Genomic DNA, 18,168 nt, shown 5'->3' with positions numbered 1-18,168 from the left:
AAGACTCTGCCCAGTGCAAATGACAAGCAGCTGATTTCTCTCTAATTCTTCCTTTTTAGATTAATTGTCCAATATCACTGCAGTTCTCTGACTCCAATTGGCAATGGTCAATTTCAGTCACATAAAAATTACAGACCTCATATATGGTATGATTCTATCTTGTTTCAGTTCTGTGTCCTTGAATCTTTTTTCAATCTTATTTTGCTAGACTGAAGACTCTACAAGCAAATTTCTTATTCTTAGGTATTTAAACGTAAGTTACCTTTTAATCTCCTCTCTGAAAACCTCAAATTGTTCTCTGGAATGGTGTGTTTTCAAATCCTTCTCCTAAGTCTTCTTCAAATGTTTTTTACTTCCATCCATGTCTTGGATTCTGGGTATTAGAGCTACATAGAGCATTCTAGGAGCAGTCAGATCACACCAAGTGAAAGAAAACATATTCTCTCTGCTCCTGTTGTATAGCCTCCAGTTCATACATTCAAGGACAACACTAGTGTTCTTCACAACGGCAACAGGAGTTCATGCTCAGCTCATTACCTACTAGGACTCTCATTTTTCTTCAGAGTCCCTGGTTCCCAGGAGACAGCCATTCAGCCTCGCTCAACAGGAATTTGAGCAATGTATTGGTTTTCATTATGATGTAATGATTTCCTCATTAAAAACACTGTGAGGTCATAATGATCTATACTTTTCAATCAGCCTCTGGTGGATGATTGAAAGCTTAGAATAGCTGTCAATGACTGAAGATATCCTCTTGCATTGGCTTGGATTTTTTACATTGCCACTAATTTTTAAAAAATGATTGAAAGATTTTACCTCTAAAACAAACAGCAAAAAGACTGTCATATATTTCATAGTATATCCAAATAGAATAGATGTGTAAGGTGTAAACCATTATCTTGGGGAAAAAAATAATGTTATCATTCATGTGAGGGATCAACTGAAAAATTAATTTCATGGTACGTGAGATTCTGAGCTAGTGAAAATGATTAAGTGGTACTTATATGCACCAATTTAACCTTAAGGCATTAATTGAGACACTGAGTCTACACTGTGTTCCATGTGACAGTGCTTAGCTCCAATCCAAATATTAAGTAAAACCAATCATGATGAAGATAATTTTTGGAATTTAATCTCCTACATGCACTTTAATACAAGCAACCACTGTTGCACAGGGGCACACAACAAAAATGAGTGGATGTGCTTAGAAGACTTCTAGATACTTTTAGGTCATAGAGCCATTTTTGCAATCCCATGACACCACTCCTTCAACTTAGGAAATCCAACTCGTCAAATAAGGAACAAAACTGTCTCTTACCAATTCACCTATTACATGCATCTACCTTGCTAACCATAATGAGCACTCTATTCCACCAACCTTATGTTCCCTAACTTCACAATGAGGGAAATTCATTTAACAGATTAGGACAGGAGCAAAGGAAAGGGAAGTAAGGTAAAAGGATGCATTAGGATAGTGCAGGAGAATCAACTCCTTAAACGTTCACAATATGAAGGAATGCAAAAGTATTTCCCCAATTTCTCAGGACTCTTGAAAACTTTTCATAAGAACTTAATCAGGAAAACCTTTACCTAGGTCAGGAAAGAGAGAAAAGAGAGACAGTTAGGTAAAAATCAATCGTGAAACAGACAATTGCAAACCCGGGGAGAGAATTCGAACTTCCAAGGTAGGATATATGGCTGATAGAAACCCAAGGCATCTATTTCTTGCATTTTAGTAGCACCTGTATAGAATGGTACACAGAGGTGTTATTGCATAGTCTATCAGAATACTAAATCATACAATATTAAAAAAATTATGCAGCTACATTCTCTATTGTACTTCCTTCCCTGCAACTTCAAAACACAAAAGAACCCCTCACCATAGAGAGTTCTATATTTAAGACTAAAGCCAATAAAACTTATTTTTACCACCATACCCAGGAGGTCTTGAAATTTCATTGAATTCCATGGAAATAAGCATGTGCATAAAGTGGTTAGTATATTACTTTCATAGTTAATACTGGTAATACTAATCATGAATAATTCATGGATCACTCCACTGAACAAGCCTAAAAGTACTGATCCAGTTGCAACCCAAACTGGTCTTTTACGACAATCCATGAGAAAATCAGACTGCCAGAGCTGAAATGTAATCTCTTGTCTGCATATGAATAATTATTCCCAAATCAATGGATTTTTGGGGGTGAAATTTGATGGTGAATAAATATTATCTGACAAAACCATATATTATCCACAAAACTCTACATAGTAGAGAAGGTTCAAGAACCCAATCTAGCTCTATACTTATTTTTAATTAAATGACCAGATCACACAGAATTCAGTGAAGACACTCCTGTGAGCACAAAAGGAAATCCTATTATGACAGTATTTGTTGAGCTTTTCCAGGTCTCAAATAGTATATTATATAGGAAATTTGGGGGGAAAAAACTGCAAACTGAGTTCTATTTTTTTGTCTAATAATAAGATTCAATGCCCAAGGCAAGTTTGATCAAATCACAGGGAAGGTGAAGAAAAATGACCTACTTATCACATGAAATCCATAAAGTAAAATTCATAGAACAGTATCTTCCAGTGTTTACTGTAATATACATACAAGTATATTCTATTACTCTATTATACTATCAGATATAAATATATTAGATATGCTTATAGATATGTGTACTATCTCTATTTGTAACATTACAAGAACATGCTAATCCTTGTGATACAGGTTCTGTCTTTTAATACATAAGTATGCTTTTTAGGATTTCTACATGATACAGCAATATAAATCGTATTGATTTTAAGTATATTCTATGAACTTCATGTAGTCTCCGCAATTTCTTCTGTACAATATATTTTTCTAGAATTTACCTATCTCTAAGTTATTTCATTTTGACAGCAATATAATACAACTCTCATAGTTCTAGTTCATGCCAACTGTTCTCTTTAATTTATGGATGAGACTCATTTCCTACATGCAATGTACTTCAACTGTTGTTCATCAATAATTCAACAGGTCTATTGTAATTTTTCCTCAGAGATCAATATAAATGTAAAAGGTATTTTGCTTTATTTTTGTTTTGTAATGACAGCACAGTTTCACGATAAATATATTTTACAGGGTAGTTCTGTTAACGGAACTGACTTCAGGATGCTGTAAGTTTTCAATGCAGCAAACTATAAAAATAAATAAAATAATAAATTTTTTTTGCAGTAGATGCATTTTAAAAGGGCAGTTACTTTCATGCTTACCATTTGGCAATTGCTCATTTTATTTCCAAGTCAACTTCTCTGACAGCATAGAAAATAGAAATTTGAGAACTGTTTTATATCAGCAGCAATGCTGAATCAGTAGTTTACCAGAGGAAAAATTACTTAGAAATTTCCCCATTTAGTAACCAAAAAGTTTGAACAAACATATTTAACTAGCTTATCATGTTTCTTTCCAGGCAGAATTCTGGAATAGGACTAGGGAAGAGCTGAATTCTAGTCTCACAGAGTCACAGAACATTGACTGTCTCTGTTTCCAGCCTTTATAACTGTGACGTCATAGCCTGATTTTCAATTTATTAGGCTCAGCAAATTTCTAATAAAACTACAATATAGCAGAATCTATTCCTCTCAATATTGTTAATGCAAAGCCTTCAAAAACTACAGGTAGGGCCCAGAAATTGAACTAAAATTCCATAACATTTAAGTTTTAAATACATTACAGACAATTTTTCCTACCTACAGTTAATGTTGCTGTTCAGGTGTGGAACACTGTGGTGAGTCGAGGAAGAGTGGCTTTCTCTCAAGAATACATAGATTTGGGGGTGTGTTTTGAGTTTTGAATTATATACTGTGCCCACAAAGAGGTTTCTTCAAAGCATGCATACACAATGATAACAGCAGTGTGACCTCAGAAGAAAAAACCATAGAATTTACATCCAATGAAATTCTGAGAAGATTTCAGTCTCATACTGGCACATAGTTTAGTTCAATTATTAGATAAACCTCTGCTGTCTTAGATTGTGTTTGCAAACTCTGCAAAGGTCAGGCAGTATATCCCGCTTTATCATACTTTAATCCCTTCTGGTTTATCTTTTCACTTCTGCTGCATCTTAAGAAAAGGTAGAATAGAAAATTCGCTGGTTTGTTTTTAAATATTTTTGAGAAACTTCTTTACTTCTTCTTGAATATTGTGACCAAAGATTATAGTTCCTGCAAATTAACCAACACTACTCTTATTCAAAGCAGTCAGGAAAGGATAATCTGTATGCTTCTGTAGAAGGAGAGGGGGGGAGAAATTACATTTCCCTTGATGTTTTTGGGAACAGACTTTTCCTAAACTGCTTCACAGAATTCCTTGTTTCATTACACTCTGTGCCAAAGGTGGACGGTTGCAGAAACAATTTTGCACTGAGTTTGGCAAAAGTGTTAAGTAGGGTATATTTAGCTTTTTCATTTTTAAGATGGATACAAGTAAGATGTTCCAGACTTCAATGTGCCCTGCAAGAATGGAAAGGGACATTGCTGAACAGAGCAGAAACAAAATGAATGCTCATTAGATTATTTTTTTATACGAGGTCATTCAGCAGCTCTGTTTTTACTTTTTTTTTTTTTTTTTTTTACTACTTCTACATATGAAAGTCAGAATTCTTGCATATACTACTGATGTATTAGTATTCTCTGGCACAGTTTATCTGTAAAAAGTACCATTTATGCTTAACTTAAAGTCTTCCAAATTTTAATTCCTCTAAAACTTTTGTAAAAACTTATCATTCAGATATTCTGTATGTATGATTAATATTATCTGATGTACATAATGACAAATATCTTTTTGTGCTACCAGAGGGAAAAAAAACCCAAACCCACTTAATTTATAAAAGATGGCACTTTGCAGAAGCTTTCTTAAGAACTTACAAAAAAAAAAAAAAAAAAAAAAGCACAAATGTTCTGAAGTATTTCCATGAAAGAAGAGCTAAAAAGATAAAACCAAGACACATGTAAAAATGTTTTGGGAGAAAAAAATTGCATGTGTCTACGAGAATTTCTAAATGGACAATGTTTATGTAGAAAGTCCCCCGAAACTGTCATAACAATTACACATTTGCTTTAACGAACAAAAGTAAGGACATTCCAAAAGCAGTTTTAGCTTACTACAGGGTAATTACAAGCAGCATTCAGTTTATAATTTCAACCTTATTCCTAAAATTTACTTTAAGGAAACCACTGACATGCAAAAATAGTTATGTAAATAACATTACATCTTTAAAGAGTGAAAAATCCCTTCATGAAAACCAGAATCAAAGTGAGATCTTTGTGTAAATAATAGTTACGTTAATAATTTACAATGCATCTAAATTCATCATCAGTTTCTTCTTTGTTTCAGTGTAATTGAATAATGCTAGACTGGCTGGTTTACTTGTACTTGGGTACCAGAAGAAGAGTGAAGCTGTGGTGCTGAATTTGCAGATGCAGTTCTGAATTCTGCATTGTTCTCTGATAGAATGAGCAGTAAAAAATAGTCAAGAGAATATGTAGAGAAAGTCACAAACAAACTTCAAAGAATAAAAAGCTTTCTCTGGCCTTTTACGCTTCTGCTTTTCATGCTCATACCTTTCTATGCTTGAGATAATCCACTAGAAAAACTTTTAGCAAGCAAATTTTATTTTAAAAGCACAGTATGAGCTCAGGGGAAAGGACTTCCCTTCAAATTCAAAGATAATTGAAAACTGAATGGCTAAAATAAAGTTCGGAGAAATTTTCACAATGCTATCAGAAAAAAAAAGTCCTAGGCCAAGTTACAGCTAAAAAGTAAAGCTGCTTTTCTTCCTAATTCAGCAAAAACATAGTTACATATCTGCAGGAATGCATCTGAAAAACTTTACTTAAACCTTCACATTATCCTCTCCAAAGGATCTGTCAGTGTTTTGACTCGTTGACTTGTTCCTATTCTTTGAGATTCATGTTTCCTGCTGAAGTAGACTTATGCAAGCACTTTGCAAATGCCTATGGTGTTCCATTAAGAAATGCAGCTTTTCCTGTGACATCTACCTGAGAAACACTGGAGAACAGATGCAAAAGATCCTACGGTACTTTTGAGCACTGGACCTGTGAGTGGCCTTGACATGAATAAAATAAGCACTAATGACTTAACCTGCTTGTGAGATTTTAATTCCTTATTCAATATACTTTGTCTGAACTTTTGCAACAAGAATGACACCTACTGCATAAAACTAATTATAGTTACTGTGCTGTATGCAAGAGATACACTCTTCTTATAAGCAGTCACTTGGTGATAGAAATGAGTAGAGGTGGGAATAAATTTTAGAAAAAAACTTTTCCTGAATTTTTGCAACACTGTCTTTCAGATGTTTTTCTAAGAAACTAAGGAAATGCTAAATCCCTTCACTTCTACATTAAGTATCAGCTCCAGCTATGATTTTTATGCACTGATAGCAAAATATAACTACTGTATTTCTGTACAGACGGACTTGACTCAGTGTTGATGTGAATCCTTGGAGAATGCAAGCTTTGATTCTCACATGTGCAGTCACTTTACAGCCATTTTTTCAGAAATATGCAAAGAATTGTTTTTGCAGAAACAAAACAAAGTAAGAAATCTACATTATTGCAAAGAGTTATAAGGCCAAACAAAAAAAAAAGAACTTGAATCCAGCATTCTGAACTCCTACAAGCAGACAAACAAATATATACATACATACATGTCTGTGTGGATCTTCAAGAAAAATACACAAAACCACACATGTACATACATTCTGAAAATCAACAGATGCCAGATAGTCCTTAGGTTGTATGAATTGTAAAATCTGTCTCAAAGTGAACATCTGGAACATTTAAATCTTAAATCCAAAGTCGATCTTCTAGCACTAGATTCCCTGGGGATTATAATGAAGGACTGACTGCACAAACATCTGCCCTTGTCTGCTAATGGATTTATTTTCTTAGCTAAATTCAGGCAACATGGCATCTCATCCAAGCCATGATGTTAACATTTACAGTTGCTAGAATGCTATATGTACCTTAGCCCAGCATCACATTCACTGTTAATATAAGATTACTCAGAACTTTATGATTACATATGGAAGCTTATTTTTGGATATTAGTCATTTTGATACTCTTGAAGTGTTTTAAGAGTCTCCCTAAATCCAGAGATTGTCTCAATCTCTTAGCTTTTCATGGTTTGTTAGCTTGGTTTTTACCTTATACCTGCCCAAGAAAATTCTAAAATCTAAAGTAACAGAAGCATTGAGAAGAAACAATGACAAAAATGTTCTTGCTGGTGGAAAAAATATTTTTTAAAAATGTCATTTCCCTTGCAATATCTTAAAATTTCACTTGTAGATAGTATTTCTTATTAAAAAAAAACCACAAAAAGCCCACACAAATGTGTGCTTTACAACCATTTGATCTGTCTGAATCATGGTTCTCTCTCTAAAACATGTGTGTACCCTGCAGTGACTGTGTAGGTTCTTTACCTCCTTAATTTTCACTTGGCAAGTAGCCCAAGCCTCTGCTTTAAATTTCCCACTTGGTAGCACTAGTATGGCACCTGAAGAGTAATTACTTGTAAGAAAGGGAATTTGAATTGGTTGCTGAGAAGGAAAAAAATGTGCATGCCTAATAAAGATTTTTCCTTGAGTACCTGCAACACCATTTATTTATTTTTGCTTAGAATGTACCACCCTTCAAATGGACCAGTGACCAATTTTTATTTTTTTTTTAAACTTTCCAGAAAAACTGAATGAAAGAAAACTGTTTGGTTTTAAGGCCATGCTATTGCACTTTTAGTCAGTCTTTTACATTACAGCAGCACTTATCTTGACACAAATTTTGCCTTTTTTTTTTTTTTTTTTTTTTTTAATAGTGTTTCCTGATAATGGCCTTTTTAATTTTATTTCTCACATTGCTCTCCTATGGACACCTAAGGTGTAGTCTTCTAGGAAGGCAAATCATGAAGATGTCTGAGCAAGCAGAATATTTTACCTAAATTATACGCATAACTCTCTGAAGTTTATACTGTCCATGAAACTTTACATTATGATACTGTTTGTGAGCTAGGCAGATCTCCATTGGTTCCAATGACCTTGGAAACTCTTTTTGAACAATTCATTACATATATATAGTTATGCAAAATGAGTAACAGAAATAAGGTTTTCCCTCCTCTAGAAATTAGCAGTTCCCCAGCCCTAAGAAAGTGAAAAGTGCTGCTCCTGATACTGCTTCTGCCTTCTGTGCAAAGACAGAAATGCAGAGAAGTTTGAAGGGGAGGGGATTTGATTTCTTTTTTAATGTCTGCCTCCTTCCAGCAAGTCCATCTGTTGCAGCACTATAATTCTGGAAGCAGGATGTGTGTGTGACCAACAAGAGACAATTACTGCAAAAGTGTTTGTTGATTCAGCTCTATAAAGGGCAGGCCAATCACTACAGTATGAATAGAAAAGAATTCCAGCTGAGGTGCTGCATATAGATTAACACAAAATACATATATATAAATGAGAATGGGGAAAACCAGAAAGGGGTAATAGCATGGGAACGGATTAAGTAGGAATGAAGACTGAAGTAGAGAAGAAAGCTGGCATCTTTGGGGCTGTTAACCAAATAGTTTACTAGTCTCTATTTTCATAAATCTTGTTCTCTAGCTTTCCACCTTGACAGAGAGATGGGATGAAATAGATATGGAACTGATCTGAGCCCCCTTTGGAAGAAAACTCTAGTTGCCTTGAGCACTCCACTCTTGGGGCATATAGAGACCGTTGGTTTCTCCCAGAGTGCCTGTTCTTCAGAGAGGAACAGGTGCTAGTTCACGTGGACTGACCAGTTTCTCAGGAAACTTCTCAGACCACAGGCTAAAAGTGAAATTTCCTCATCCATTTGAATGCAGGTAAAATGTCAGCATGAAGACCAATTCTTTTTCAGAAGGATAAACAAATTCGGTTGATATAATAGTAAATCAGGCCTCTATCATTTGTACATAATAACTGATTCAGAATCTCATACAAAGCATGCTAATATATAACATTGCATAATTTTGATCATAACAAGAGACAAAAAATCAATGTTATCAAAATCTCACAGAATGACAATAGAATTAAGCTGAACATTCTAAGACAGCATAATGAAAAGTAGTTTACCTCTATGGTCAGTTTAGTAGCTTGAAGTCTTTGATCAGCCAAATGTAGCTGAGTTGTTAGTTTTTCATTGGTTTCTTTAAATCCCTTCACAGAAGACACTGCTGTCTTTTTTTCATTCTGTAAAACAGCTATCCGCTGCTGCAATGATTTAATTCTTTCCTGCAGTAGAGTAACAGAGTAGCCCGGTTTCTGGACAGTATTTCTCCTTTTTGTTCTGTTCACTAAATATAAAATGGCATGTTACTAAACTGACAGATCATCATAAATAAGATAATTTATGATTTTTCTCTGGCCCTTCAAAAACACTGTTCTAGCTTCTAAAATATTTCTCAGTAAGCAAACTGGTAAATTAATTCAGTTAACCTGTAAGTGCTCTATGTTGTTCTTTTTCTGAAGTGCCAAGATGCAAACTCAACAAAGACTTGGAAGTTAAATGTGGCTCAAGTTTCTGATCGGTATTACTGGAAATAAAGGCTTCAGTGTCTTGTTAACAGAATTTTTTTAAGGTCTAAACCAAAATACAGTTAATTTTGTTTCATTGGCTGTGTTGGCTACAAGGGGCAAACAAGAACAAAAGGTAGTGAAAAGCCACATTTTAGTCAGTAGATTCAATAGGTGGCACTTAGTTAAAACAGAGTATACTGTAACTGTGCGAAAAGATGATGTTTGACAGTCACTTTTTATACAACAATTTTACTTTAAAATAATGAGCCGTATCTTTGAAAATAAACTCACACAAATTTAAACAAGCAAATCCTGCAACAGCACATAAGTAAGTTTGTGTAATATAGAAGAGGTTTTGAAATATGAGGTACGGGTGCTTTGTCAATCTTACTTATTGGCAACTTGAGTTGCCAAAAATATATAATATTCTTACCTTTGCTTAGAATTGATGGATAAGATGTTATGAGACAGGAGATCTTCCTCCTCTTGGAATGTAACTTTTCAAGGTCTTTACTCTGTGAATGGCCCTAAATAAAAAACAGAAGTACAAAGCTAGCCACTCTTCACTATGGCACACCAACCACAATATTCCAAAGCTTTCCAGTTCGAATTGAAACAAGAATTACTTCAAATAATACACAAAATTTTAATGAATTTTAATTAGAAAATCAGTCTTACAACATCAGCCAGCGAAGAGTACAAATTTCGGTCTTTCCCATCAAATGTAGAATAAATAACAAACTGCTACAGGTAAATTATACCCCTTTCCAAAGTATCCCAGAGAAAAATGAAGTGTCTGTTAATGCCTACATTATTTTCTTAGACATGAATTTACTCATAGGGGAAAAAAGATAGTGTGTATTACTTGAAAGCCCACAATAACCTATTTTTCAAGATATTTAACAGAAAATAAAAAGGAATAGCAGTCTTATTAGTTCAAAAGGAGGAAGATCAGATTAGATGCTGAGCTGTAACTGGAAGATGCATGAATATATATGAACATGCAAATACAATCCTTGTGTCTGTACAGGGTTTAACAAAAGTCAGCTGCATGCCTTTTAAATATCTGATTTGAAAAAATCAGCTATTTTGAGCATCTATCAAATGTTCAATGACAGAAGCAGACACTGAAGTAGAATGCTGCTTGCCATATGTAAAACAAAAATGGCCAGAGCATGGCTTACTCCAAAATCAAAGTACTATTTCCCTGGCTCTTAAATTCTCAGTGTATTTTGAAACACTTTTGTTCTGGAATTCTGCAACTTTTATCCAATTTTTAAAGTCTTCAGTTTGTAATTTCTATGTGATTTCATGCAATGTATTTCTGCAAATATTCATAACTAAAATAGCTGTTCAGCGGATTCAAAAGAGCAAACAGCAACAGATTATCTATTAACTGCACTAAACAAATTACTGACATTATAGGATAGCTTAGCCATGAATTCTAGATTTGTACAATTGCCATACAATTTGAAGGATGGGGAAATAGGATATGCTAGAAAAAAAAGGAAAGAAATGTAAGTGCCAACTTTTCAGACTAAAACAAAAGCAAAGGAAAACAAAGGAGGTCAAGCTCTTGTAGGTCTGTCTCCTTTGAGTAGTCTCTTAATTATTTTATTCCATGTCTCAAAGACAACAATGGAAACGAGTACTAAGTCCCTGTCAGTATGACCAGTGGATCCTGCAAACACTGAAGACATGCAATTGGATGACTGAAGCTAGTCTAAAATGGTGATTATATGCTACAGAGAACTGAGCTCTCAGCAGACAATGAGCAAACGATCTATGCCTGCAGCAAAAAGATGGAGATTTCTACACTAAGCCACAGCTCTGATAAATGTATGAATTGTAAGAGAGTGTCAATAACTCTCCTGATACTGCACAGGGTATTATGTATTTATATCACGTGGGGCAAAACTGAGAAAGTCCTTGTGTCATAAATTATCTCATCTCCAATCCCAGGCACAGCTCAGGACTTAGGAGATTTCTCTAGCCTCTCTTTGTATGAGAATACCATGACCCACCTGGAGTGTCTTTAAATCCTCAGGAGGGATTTAAGATTTCTGTTAAAATTGGTGTTCCCAATTCTCAATACTAAACCTTTTTGCAGTGCTATCTTCTGCACTCACAAGCCATGTTTTCAGGTGCGTTTCCTGCAACAGGGGACTTCTGCTGAAGCGTATTTACCTGCTTAGAGCTCTTAGAATGTTTCCTGTGTATGCTCCAAGTCCACCAGTCTGTTACATATATGTATCAGAATATATGTGTTTGTCTTTTCCAGTAAGAATGGAGAGTAAATGCAATAAAGGCAAACAGGAGAGGTACTGGCTATGTCTACACTACCAAGCAAGAGAGACTAGAGCCTTCTGGATTCCCTGCCTTGTATATCCTCACTTTGGAGCAGCAGGACAGGAGTAGCATATTCCATCAGATTTTCACATATATCACGTGCACCTGCTCATACTGTGTATTCCATACCAACAGATGGTTGCCGAAGAATTTCCCTTTTTTTCAGCTTTTCTGCCAGAAAAATAGATCTTTTGATGGAAACACACAATCAAGAATATATAACAAGACCAGAGACTTTGTACTTGCTTTAAAATTTTGGAGACTAAGAAAATATAATCTGTCTTCAAACTCTATATTATAATATATCACGATACATAACAGAATTTCAAACTAGTTTTCTACCAGCAGAAAGTTGTTCAGTGTTCCATATTCTGTTTCTTGAAATAAGAAATAACATTCTCTGCTTCTGTTTTAAATTGCATGAAGTGATTTATCTTGGGCAAACACAGGACGGAAAAAGTATTAGACACTGTTCAAAAGTCCAGAGATGAGTCATGTTACAGATTGTATGGAGCCTCTAAAGATTTGGGAAATGACCAGCTGGCCCTCTTCTGTGAGAAAACTGCATATAGATGTTAGGAATGAAACAAGGAGTTCAAACCCCAGACAATGAATGTAAATGGGCTAAGAAGAAGCTAAAAGCACACTTTTCTCTAGACAGAATCTCCAGGACAGAGACAGAGCCAAAAGCATCTTTCTAAGATGGAAACAAGTCTTTCTGCATGCACCAAGCAAACTGAGAGGTGTTCATGCTTGATTAGTCAGCACAGGAGGGGATGTTGCTGTTCCCTTGTTATGGGTTAGGTCACCCTTTTCTGTATGGCTTTTCTGATTGGGAGAGAGTTTAATGGAATGTCAGCGGCATTCTTTATCTGGACCGTGAGACAGCAGGACTAGCTTACAGCAGCTTCACATTTTTTAATCAGCTCTTGCACTCCTGACACCCCCTCCAAATACTTTTGCAGACTAATTGTTCAGAAAATATTCTAAATTATAGTGAAACTACCCACTGAATATCTAGAAGCAGATTTTCTTTTCCGTTTACAACAAGAGTCAAATTAATTAAGAGGGAAACAGCAGTGATAATACTATTAAACTTCAACACTCTACACAGGAGAATAAAACAAGTTCTTTTATATACCTTTTTATTATACTGCTGGTGTTTGCCTTCTAAACGAACAACATTGCAGGGCTTTTGACTACCTTGTATTTGCTTTTTACCCTGTTGTTTACTTCTGTTTGGCAGTGGATCAATGTTTTGCACTGTCTTCGTAATCACTGTTTCCAAACTTTCAGAAGTTGGTATTTCAGAGTCACTAAAACAGCACATTGAAGAAAACAAAACAAAATAAAGCTAAACATTAAAAGTTCCAAACAGCCAATGCTTGAGCATATAGAAAATAACACATGCAACAAAGAAGAGAAACTACTATAAAAACCAAACAGTACTAAGTTGACTTATTCAACAGATGTTTACAAATAGGATAGAAGAAATCTCTGAAATTGTATTATCAAGCTCTACTCTGTCAAATGGAATCTCACTGTACAATGCACGGAGATCCAAGACTTCAACTGCCACTTAAAGGACAGCTTAATTACAGTCTAAAAAAGTGACATACATTAAAAACTACTTGAAAGCACTTCTAGTCTGTGAATGGCTCACAAAGATATACTATTTTTCTATTTTCTTTCATTTACACATTTGATAACAAAACTAACAAATGCACGATACTTCGCTCAATAACATTTTCTTTCAATTGAACTTTCATTTGTAGTGTTGACTGAGACAAACTCAGAAGTCACACTTCAGTGAAATCTCTGCCTAGCACCCATTTAGAGTGCTTTTAAATTTTGTAAGCTTGGTAGTCCTTCTACTGAAATTGCCTGCCATGCACAGAAACTGGACCTGAAACTTTCATTCTACTCCAAATTCTTCCTTAAACCTGCACTCAATGTGCTCTTAATTACCAGTTTTTCACTACCTTGCCCCAGATTATCATTTGTTTTCTGATATTCAGTGAAGTCTATCTTAAAATATGAAGTCTTGGATATATTTTCTATACCATCAGTGGCTATTCATCATCATTTGTGCAAACAGATTTGTGGAGGGATCCCTTGACAGAAGGCAATTTTTATTTGTTACTTTTTAAACCAAGACATTTAAAAAGGCACAACTGAGTTCAAATTAAGTTGCACTGTCATGAAAATCAATGGTTTAGAGATGGAGGCTACTTAAATAGAGAAAAGGCTTCAAATTGAAGAGAAGAGTTTATTACAGAAACATGTTTATACCTTCCAAAACCAGTCCTGACACATTGGTATGTCTTATTGACTGATAAGAACAGAAATCAATGTAATAGTTTGAAGGAGCTGCAGTAGCACAGAGATATTTCTAAGTACATAACACGTTTCCTTCACCTGAATGCTTTCAAGGAACGTTCTATTTAGAAAACGGAAGGCTTGAATCTAGAAACTCAGCGACAGCTGCTAGTGATAAAGAACTTGATAAAGTGATAAAGTATTTATAAATAAGTAGAAGAGGGAACTAAATGAAGATATTTCCCTAACTTGCTGAGAATGACACCTTGAAACATCACCTTCAAAAATCCTCACTATTATACGACAAGAATTCCCTAACCCAATAGTTGTACAATTATTGAAAGTAGTATTTATGGCTAGTCACAAAAACTGAAGCCATACAATTACTTTCCACTTAACTTCAAACTCAAATTGCAATGACGATTTGTGTGCTCAATTTTGTTCTTAAAAGAGCAAAACATAGTAAATTAAATAAAAAGCTCACTAATTGCAACAGAAAAACATGTATGTTTTCTGTAAAATCAGATCTGCAATATTAAATTAAACAGAAAACCAAACAGCTTTACATTAATGATAGCAACTGACAAATTACACGGTTCATAATTTGTTTTCTCTCTCAAGATACTGTGTTCAGGAGCCCCCTATTTTGCATAGGGAGAAGCAGCAGAAGGGCTTCATTTGCCACTGTTGATTTGCTCCATAAGGGCTTCATTTGCCACTGTTGATTTGCTCCATATGACATACAAAGCCAACATGAAGCCTACAAAGACAATTCCATTTTCTTTACTCTTTTGTCACCTTCTCTATATTTTGGCTAAATACAGGCTTGAGAAGTTTATTTGCATGTCTCTTAGGACAAAGTACTGAGAGACAAGGTGTGATAGCCATTTACGTAGTGGCTTTCTGTTGCCTCCTCAAGTATGTGTGGACAAACAGAAGCAGAAGCAAAAATTCTAAACATTTGTGAAGCTTGCCAGTACAATTTTCTGAGGGTCTTGTGACTCATGAGTGGGACTCTATGCACTAACAATTACCTTTAAAGAACTGATTTTTAACCATCATTCAATTAAAGGTAGTACAATGACTGTGCATAAAACATACATGAAATAATTACTGTGGATGGTTCTTAATTTAAAGGATGTTAAACAGCTTGTAGACATCTGCTAGCAAGCTGAAATGGGTCATTCAAAATTTATCTAACTAAATTAAGGGGAAAAAATGTTTCTCCTCCCGGGTCGGCATGTCACAAGATAACTAAACCGACTTAGTAGGCTTGCCTGGGAATCCTTAGCTGTCAGTGGTGAATATGCAAAGGGCCAGCAAATTAAATCAACCTGCCAAACTGTCAATTTCAAGCCTCATGACTGCATGAAAATAGCATCACTGGAAGAAATCAAGCATTGCCTTCTTTTGGGTTTCCTGGCACCTATTCAAATACTCATGCAGTTGTGGCTAATTTTGCATGCAAATTTCAGTCAATAAGCTCAGAACAAGACCTCCCAAGATATTTCAAAGGATCTGACAGTATTTTTTTTGAATACCAAATCAACAGTACTTGAAATTCAATCTCCATTTGCTAGTGCTTTACATATGCACAGTGTCCCCTCTACAGGGCTAAGTTAATGAGAGCCGTACCTGCTTTCACTCACATCCTCCCAGCCGTCCTTACTGAAGTTCTCAAATACATTACTCATAACCTTGATGGACTGTTTGAGAAAAGCTCCATGATGTCCCAAAGAGCTCTTTTTCTTGGCTGTTTTTAATTTAGCCTTGGTGCCTGTTATCCTGCAATTACATTGCCCAGAGGTTGCCACTGCTTTGGCTTCTTCCAGCAAACACTTCAGCTCCTGCACTTGACTCAGCAAATCTTCATTTTCATTTCTCAACCTGTTAGCTTCTGCCACTTGCCTCTTCAAAGAGGCAGCTTCTTTCTCCTGCTCATCAATCACTAACTGAAGTTCTGCTTTGTCTTTTTTTATTTCACAAATCCTCTTAAGTAGCGCTTCCAGCTCTCTTTCTCTTGTGTCTGCATCTTCCTTTTGCACTTCTAAAGATGCTTTCAAGTAATTTTTCTCCTTCAGTAAGTCTTTATTTACTTCCTTCTGTTTCTTTAAATCCCCTTCAATAGCTTTTAATCTTCTTTCTAGTTGTTGTACCTAACAAAAGCAATTTTAGCATTCATAATATTTCAGCCTATTCAGTAGAAAAAACCCTACGTTTTCAAATGTATTTATATATGACAATAATATTACATTAAGCACAAGGACAAAAGCAATCTATAGTCCTTAATTTAAAAATAATTCTAATGTAGTGTAGATGAAAACATTTTAGCTGCAATAATACAGCTGTTGAACAAAGGGCAGATGGTAGAAGAAGTTAAAATTCCAGGCAAAGTGACATAGAAGTTTGAGTATGCTGATGAGCCTTCCTGATGCATCTTGAGCTCATTACTGATTTGGTTATACATACTAATTGAATTAAAAAAAAACATTTTCAGAATGAAAACTGTTCTGAAATACAGAGAATTTTGCACTAGCTGTCTAAATCAACAAGTTCCTTCAAGTGTTGTAAATACATAAATTAAATATTCATTTGATCTTCCAACGAACTCCAAAAAATTATAGAAAAAGATATTAGAAGCTCAGCACCTAAAGAATATGAAGACTGAAATATTTTTTCTATTCACAGAAAGGGAAAATCTATCCTATTCCAATGAAGCCACTTTACAAGCTTCTCATATGCAGTTTGAAGAAACATATTCTACCTATATATGATGCATATGCTTTGTTTGTAAAGCCCTTTGAGGTTTACACATATTCAAGGTCATTAACAATAAACTGATTCTCAATGTTCTTCTGGAATATTTGCTTAAAGTTACAACCAAACCTCATAATTTCCAGAAGTAAGGGGTAATTTTCATTTTAGCAGATACTAAAATGAACACCTAATCTGTGAGATTTCCCCAGAAGCTTCCAAAGGGCATCAGAGTGAGTTTTGTGCTCAGTAACCACTTAGTCATTTTGGAGAAGTATTTTTGTTGGTTTTGTACAAGCTCCACCCCCACTCTTCCACTACGGAATGTGCCAGGTGCTCTAGTTTTTTTTCTGGGCATGGGTAGAAAAGACTATTTTTCGAGGAGCTAGAGTAGAAAGCACATTGCCAACTTCAGGTACTCACCTTGTAAAATAGTGGCCACTTCCATCATTTTGCAGCAATACAAAATGTCAAAACTTGCTTTGACATTGAAAATATTGAAGCCATAGTATTTCTCAATAAATGCCATATGTTTTTGCAAGGACATTTTGCCAATGCATTTAATTTATTTTAAAACTTACAGCATGACTTACAAAGTGGCTACTACAGATTTGATCCAGATAAATGAGATGCCTTAATGTACAGAGTAAATTAGGGCAAGAGCTGCTCAAACTTCATATATATTTGTGAATTTGATACTGAATTTGTGGGTTTGATAGGAAACCTTTAATATGCACGCCTATCCATTGCTACCTTCCTTTATGGAAATTCATAGCACTCCCACAATGAAGCGAGATTGCCTTATAGCTACATAAAGTTATTGGGTGAAATTAGAAATAAAGGGGATTTTTCCAAATGCTTCAATGAAATCAAGATTTATGATTAAAACCATAGTTTGTACTTCCCTCCCCAATGATAAGGAGTCAGACCAGTACCTTTCTTCAACCACCTTCCTAAACTGAGACTGTGCTATTTTCTCAGTTCTTTAAAGCAACCTTTTGCACTCACTAGCACTTAAAGTCATATATGACAGCTAGAAGGAAACAAACAATGAATAGCTTCTACACCTATCCCTAAGGTACCATCATAATTCTGTATATCCATAGAGATAAAAATTATGTAGTACATGGCAAACAAAATTATAGTTCTGAAATATAGA

The 18,168-nt window shown here is 35.1% G+C and overlaps 1 protein-coding gene across 6 annotated transcripts in view; it reads right to left on the bottom strand.

The window, feature by feature from the left end:
* CNTLN (centlein) overlaps positions 1-18,168 on the bottom strand; it is a 199,991-nt gene that overhangs the window by 49,009 nt on the left and 132,814 nt on the right. For 5 of the 6 annotated variants that reach the window (XM_069776754.1, XM_069776753.1, XM_069776756.1 and 2 more), the window contains 4 exons: positions 15,891-16,411; positions 13,078-13,252; positions 10,021-10,114; positions 9,144-9,364 (listed from right to left, as the gene is read on the bottom strand). In XM_069776754.1, the coding sequence (XP_069632855.1) occupies positions 9,144-9,364; positions 10,021-10,114; positions 13,078-13,252; positions 15,891-16,411 (1,011 nt within the window). The remainder of the gene's footprint in view (positions 1-9,143; positions 9,365-10,020; positions 10,115-13,077; positions 13,253-15,890; positions 16,412-18,168) is intronic. The other variant, XM_069776759.1, reaches the window with a different exon arrangement.

This window comes from Haliaeetus albicilla, chromosome Z (genome assembly GCF_947461875.1).
Source record: "Haliaeetus albicilla chromosome Z, bHalAlb1.1, whole genome shotgun sequence".
Classification (NCBI taxonomy): Eukaryota; Metazoa; Chordata; class Aves; order Accipitriformes; family Accipitridae; genus Haliaeetus; species Haliaeetus albicilla.
The sequence above is the reverse complement of the archived record's forward strand: the minus strand, read 5'-3'. Positions and strand labels throughout refer to the sequence as shown.